At 42.9% G+C, this 6,837-nt stretch overlaps 1 protein-coding gene across 1 annotated transcript in view; it reads right to left on the bottom strand.

Moving 5' to 3' along the window:
* The window catches only part of ADAM12 (ADAM metallopeptidase domain 12), a 332,164-nt gene that overhangs the window by 147,425 nt on the left and 177,902 nt on the right, over nucleotides 1-6,837 (bottom strand). Inside the window, exon 5 of the mRNA XM_021712307.1 lies at nucleotides 3,509-3,587. Within this exon, the coding sequence (XP_021567982.1) occupies nucleotides 3,509-3,587 (79 nt within the window). The remainder of the gene's footprint in view (nucleotides 1-3,508; nucleotides 3,588-6,837) is intronic.

Here is a 6,837-nt window from a genome sequence, read left to right on the forward strand (position 1 = left end):
GCTTAGTTCATAATTTAGTCCTTCTTTATGACTGCATAATATTCCATCATGCATATGTACCACATTTTTACAATTCAGTCCTCTTTCAATGGGCAGGATGGTTGGTTCCATGTTTTTGCTATTGTGAACAATGATGCAATAAACACGCGTGTGCAGGTATCTTTTTCATAGAGTGATTTAAGTTCCTCTGGGTATATTTCCAGTAGAGGGATTGTGGGCTTATATGGGAGGTCAATTTTTAGATCTCTTAGGAATTGTCATACCACTTTCCACAGAGGCTGTACTAGTTTACACTCCCATCAACAGTGTAGAAGTTTTTCCTTTTCGCTGCATCCTCTCCAGCATCTGTTGTTTTTTGAGTTATTGATGATGGCTATCCTGACTGGAGTTAGGTAGTATCTCAGTGTGGTTTTAATTTGCATTTCTTTGATGACTAGTAGGGCTGAGCATTTTTTCATGTATCTGTTGGCTGCTCATACATCTTTTGAGAACTGCCTATTCATCTGTTTTGCCCACTTTGTAATGGGACTGTTTGCTTTTTTTTCTTTTCAGCACCTTTGAGTTTCTTGTAGATCCTAGAGCTGACTTATTTTTATCTTATTATTTCATGCTTTATATTTACTCTACTTCATTTTTTTCCCCTTTTCTTTCTTTCCTGCTCTCTACTGAGCTGTTGTACTATTTTTATTCACCCTTTATTATTTTGAATTATGCATTTCTTTAAATGTTCATACTTAAAATTGAAGAATACACACTTATCAAAATCTAAAATTAGTCAGCATAGCTATTATTCTCTAGTAAAACAAATTATTAAACCATTTAAAATCTCTTTGGTGATTTTGTTTTAAATCACTATTGTTGTAATAGTTATTTTAAAGAATTTATTTAAATTTATTCACATGTGCAATTTTGCTTACTGGTGGTTCTGACTTCTTACCCTTGTTGCTTATGATCAATTTCCTTCCTACTAAGATATTATTTATTAGTTATTCTTTGGTAGATATCTTTGTTAGAACCTGAGAGTAGGAAATTGCTTTGACTTTGTATGAAAATGTCTATTTCACTTTTATTCTTATAAAATAATTTAATTGAGTATAGAATTGAAGTTGACAATAATTTTCCCTTAGCTTTCTGAAGTTTTAATTCTATAGTTGCTAATGAAAAGTTGGTTGTTGGTTTAATTGTCATTATTTTGTACAAACCCCCTCTCTCGTCTCAAGTGGTTTTAAGATCTCTTCTTTGGTATTCTGCATTTTTCTTATTATTAGCTTTTCTGAAGTTTGTTTATTTTTATTCTTCCTGCTTGGGATTTAATGGATTTTCTTCAAGACTCAAGTCTTTCTTCAATTCAGGGCAGTCTCATCACACTCCTTGAAATATTGCTTCTTTCCTGTGTGTGGTTTTTTAATGTATTTTCATTGTGGAATTTTGCTTAGGCCTATTCTATTCTCTTTACATTTTTTTCTCTGATTTCTCTATTATCTCATGTGCTTAGAAGGACTAATTCTCATTTCTCTGATGCTCATTTATACTGGTTTTTGCAATGTGTGGTTAGTAATTTTGATTTGGAGCTCATCTTTAGTAATTTTGATTTGGAGCTCGTCTTCAACATTATTATTATTATTTTGAGGAAGCAGTATTTATTGAGAGGACAGATAAGCTCCCACAGTGGGAGGGGACCCCAGGGGGTTGCCCTAATGTTTTTATTATTATTTTTTCATGTGGGCATCTCATGTAATCTGGGCTGTATAAATAATCCTATAGAACAATTTTGGGCTGGATTCCTCCTGGGTCCATGGGGGTTTCACTGAATTGGGACCAGTTTTGAGGCCAATCTCTTACCTGGAGATTCCATTCCTATGCTGGTATTAAAATTTAAACACAGCCCAAACTATTCCCAACAGCCACACATGAGACTAACTGGGATTTCCATGTCTCCATTTTTTATGAGATCTTTCTTCAGTCCAGGACCTCTGGCAGACAATTCTCTTTTTAGCCCCATCTTGGGATTTGAAGAGTTCCTTTTGTTTCTTTTTTTCGCAGAGGATGCAGTTCTCCTGCGAATTCGACACTTTTAGGATTCTCAACTGTAGGCATCGCGATTCTTGTCCAGAACCTAAGCATCAGTCTCTCTCTCTGGGTCCTGCCTAGCCCTTTGGGTCTCATGGCTCCAACTCACCAGCCAATGCTCTGGGTCAACCTCCCCTGTTTTTTTTTTTTTCTGCTTCTTGGAGATTTCTCTGACTCTCTTTTAAGCTTGCCAGGCATGAACAACAATCTTACATGTTTATATTCTATACAATTTCTATGCTTTCTTTGGGCGGGGAGAGCCTACAGCTGCCTATCCCATCAAGTTTCTGGAAGTCTGAAGGTGTCAGTTTGTAAGTGCCAAGTGCCAAATATGTGATCAAGAAAAGTGTTTATGTGAGGAAGAGAAGGGAAGAAGCACTGCAGATACAAACAGCCACTTGACAAGCTTCAATGACAAATGCAAATCTTGCTTCTAAGCTCATTCTTTTTTAAAACAAATACCATAGCTCTTTAAAACAAGTACCGTCCTACTTCTCTGAGGGCAGGCACCCTTGTCCTATTCCCTTTGAATCCCCAATCATAGAGAGTGTGTGGCAAACATTTGTTAAAGAGATAAGTGAAATGAACATTTTGTCTAGTTACATCTAAAAGTTCAAATACCAGAAAGGCTCCCTGAGAGGTGTTAAATGTCATTTTACAGTATCAATCATGATATAGAATCATGATATTGTAGATATGTTTATAATAGGTAAACACAGTTAGGGTTTTGTTTTTTTTTTTGTCTTTTATTTCTTTTCCTTTTTCTTTTCTTTTCTTGTCTTGTCTTTTCTTTTTTGGGGGGGACATATCTCACTCTGTTGCCCAGGCTGAAATGCAGTGGCACAATCTTGGCTCACTGCAGCCTCCACCCCCTGGGTTCAAGTGATCCTCCTGCCTCAGTCTCCTAATTAGCTGGGACAGCAGGTGAGCACCACTATGCCTAGCTAATTAAAAAAAAATTTTTTTTAGAGACAGTCTCACTATGTTGCCCAGGCTGGTCTGGAACTCATGGTCTCCAGTGATCCTCCCACCTTGGCCTCCCTAAGCTCTGGGATGAGCCATTGCACCTGGACGCTTTTAAATTTCTTTAAGGTACTTCAGAATTTAATGTAGCAAAGTCCAGTTTAGGCATGACCACATTCCAAACCATCTCTAACTTTGGCTAGGTTTTCTAAAAGGGTTTGCCCAAATGTATAACCATATTTCTTGGAAGGTGGCTTCAAGGTCAGCCCTGCTATAAAACCATTCTTCCAAGAGCTGTCCTGGTACCAACCTGGCCAAAGTCGGAGTGGTTTTGGACACTAAGAGACACACAGTGTTTCTTGCGGCCTAAGTTAAGAATGTGGGCATGTGGTTTTGCTCAGAATAAAATGGCTACAAAGTTTAAGCACAGATTCGATAGCATAGTATTGTGACGATCTAAATGTGCTGGAATTACCGTGTAATTTCGAGTGAGGGAGACGTCAGTACCATCTTCCAGATAGTGGGTTTCCGTGAAACTGCTGGCAATGAGCCCTCTGTGGAAAAATAAAAACAGCATAAAAAGATGAGCCCAGGATCACATTGATAAGTTGCTTGTGAATGTCTAGACCACAGGGCAGCACGGGTGCGACCACCCTCCCACTTTTGAAAAGATAATCTGGTAAGGCTCCCCAGGGCCTTCAGCCTGCTCGGGTTAGCCAGGGAGAATTTGGAGGAGACCCAGGCAGGTAAGAGTCAGACATGTCTGCTTTGAACAACAGCCCATACGATACACATGGAGCTCTCCCTCTGTCTCTCCTTCCCACCTCATTCCTTCAATGCACACACCTGAGCACACACACTTGCACATGCCCACAAGCCTGCACATGCATGTGTGCGCGCACACACACACCCTTCTATGAATAGTACAGGCAGATTTCCAGTTTGGGAAAACCACCTGCCTGGAAGTCACAGGCTCCCCCGACTAGAATCAATGGTTAGGCCACCTGCTGGGAAAATAATTTTGGATCCACGGTCTTGCCCCTGCTGGTTCTCCTGCAGGTGAGAGAACTGGCTTACAATATTGAAATGTCACAGGAGAGATTAGAACAACAATGAAATGTTAAAAGCAGCAATGTAGGTATGAGGTGAGGAAAAATGATTTTGGACACACTGAAATATTGAATTTCTTAGATAAAGTGAAAGAGGAGAAAGCCTCTTGTTTCTCCCAACTAAAACGGTGTGCAGTTTACTACATTTTCACAGAAGAGAGCAAAACATGGGTTATTTAGGTTTTACATTATTTTGTAGTTTCTTATATAACACACTATTTTATCCTGTTCACGAGAGCCATGGGAGGTATTTCTTGTGCAGCTACTATATGCTAGTAGCTTGTTGCTAGGATACAGACAAGCGCTGCTCTGCTATTGAGGACTCTGAAGCCTGGTGAGGTGACAGATGAAACACAATCCGGTGTGAAGAGAGATGTCACAGAGTCCGCACAGAGCTCTGCTGGGTGAACGGATGCATTGTAGGTGGAATGCAGTGGAAGGGGAAAGTTTTGCAGAGGGTGCTGACGATTGCTGGGCCCCACAGATGGAGTAGGAATTCAGACAGACACAGGAGGAGGTGTTAGGAGAAGGGAATTCAAGGTCAGGAGATCTGAAGGATCTGAGATCTGGTGAGCTGGGTTGGTGGAACACAGGGAAGGGCTGCACACAAAACCTAGGTTTTATCTGTCTGGACAATAAGGAGTCGAGAGTTGTTTTAAATACAAAATTTTGCAGGAGATGCAGCAGAGGGTGATGGTGCTGTGTGTCCTCCCTGTGTTCAGAGAATGTTCTTCACACCTTTGGTTCTGCTGGAGGAATCCTTCTACTCATGATCCAGAGAAGAACACGTGATCCAGCCAAGCCAATCACAAAATCTCCTCCATAGTGTGCTTTGTGCTGGAACTTCTGGGGGCAAAGCTTTTCTCTTTGTTCTCAAGGCTCTGGGGATGTGGCCACAAGTTTCCTTCAGCCTGGTCTCTTGCTTTAGAAAGATGCAGCTCAGAGAGCACAGAGCCATCACCCTACGGTGACAGAGGGAATGGATGGTGAGATCAGGTGCCCCTAGGGTCCACTCTGCTTCTCGTCCTCTTCAATGAATCCGTTCTCTTTTGCTTCAGCTGGTTAGAGTTGGGTTTTGCTACCAGAACGCGGATAAAGATGACAGGGAAGGAACAGAAGTGGGAATGCCACACATGATAGATGAGAAATCTTTCCTCACAAAGACAGATTTCTTTAGACCCTCAAGTCCAGAATTGAGGGTAGTCTTCCTGGTTTATGTGGAATATATGTTATTCAATATGTTTAGAATATGCCTGGTTTAAATCGGTGAGACCCTTACGGCGGGTCTGAGTTGCACCCTACATAACAGCGAGTGCTTGAGAAAAGTGTGCCAAAAATATCACACAGAATCTTTCACACTCACTGAGAAAGGCACATGGGGTCTCCTGTGCCCCTCATTTATCACTCTGCTTGGGAGTCCACAAATCATGCTGGAGAAGGCTACCCTTCCTGATGGCTTTTGGCTCTCCAACTGCTCTCTTCCAAGCTCCCTCCTCCAAGCAGCCGCAGGGACTCCTGGAAAGGCTCATTCTCAGGGGGACCACAGCCCTGTCACCCGGTCAGAGAGTGCAGGTAGGGCAGTGGGGAGGTTCCCTAGGCCCAAGAGAGGAGTTTGAAGGAGTGGTTGGTCCTTTTTTGCAAGGCAGAGAGCTCCAGGAAGTTTGGGGGAGGCTTGATGAGGGCCTCAGTGGCGGGTGGGCCAAGGGAAATGACCAGGAAAGGTGGACAGAACTTCCCACCAGGTGATTCTAAAGGGAAGCAGAGAGATGAGATGTGAAGCATAAGACAGAAGGATGCAGAGTGTTAGGGAACGGACAGGGTGAGGATGGATGGAGAGGTGGAGATGCCGGCAAGTGGGGGGTGCAGCGCCCGTAACCCAGAGATCCGAGTAAATGCAAAGAATTACAACACACAAAGAGGTGAAAGAAAGGAACGTTTATTTGAAAGCAAATTAGAGAAAGAGACGGGAAAGAGAAAATTCACCTCCCCAAGGTGGGGGAGGGAGGTAAAGCCAGGAAGCGTGGCGACAGCCATGGCTCAAAGAGCACACGGCCACACCAGAGTCTAGCAAGGCAACGGCCGCCGGTTGCTTGTGGTTGAGTCCTTTTAACCATTCCCCTTGATGGGGGGAAGATCATTAAGGTGATTGGGTGGTGGTCTGCTTCCATGTCATCACAAACGGGTAGGCAAGAGGGTACTGATGATGTCAGGTGATGGACAGCAGGCAGATGGGTGGGTTAGTCACAGGATTGCTGCCATGGTGGGGTTTATTTGTGTCACGTAGGTTACAAAGGGCTGATTAGGTTAACCCTAGGGTGGGGGGTTTCCTGCAAGAGACTTGTTAGACATTTGCAACTCACAAATTCCTCGACCAAAGGTAGTCATGTTATTACTTTTATGACTTTGGCCAGCCAAAGGGTGACCTTTGATCTTCAACCTTGACAAGGAACCTAAAAGTTTACTAGAGATGATTATGCTAAACCATGAATTGAAAGGTTGGGCTGTCCTGGTCTTGCATCTGATGGAGATTTGCCAAGGGGGCATAGGATGGGCTGCTGCTTGTTTTTTGCAGTAGAATGTCTGAATGCAGCCAGGCCCGGTGGCTCAGCCTGTAATCCCGCGCCTTGGGAGGCTAAGGTGAGTGGATTGCCTGAGTCCGTGGGTTTGAGACCCACCTGGGCAACTTGGTGAGACC

This window comes from Carlito syrichta, unplaced genomic scaffold (assembly GCF_000164805.1).
Source record: "Carlito syrichta isolate Samal-C Ts95f unplaced genomic scaffold, Tarsius_syrichta-2.0.1 Scaffold303179, whole genome shotgun sequence".
In the NCBI taxonomy this organism is placed as follows: domain Eukaryota; kingdom Metazoa; phylum Chordata; class Mammalia; order Primates; family Tarsiidae; genus Carlito; species Carlito syrichta.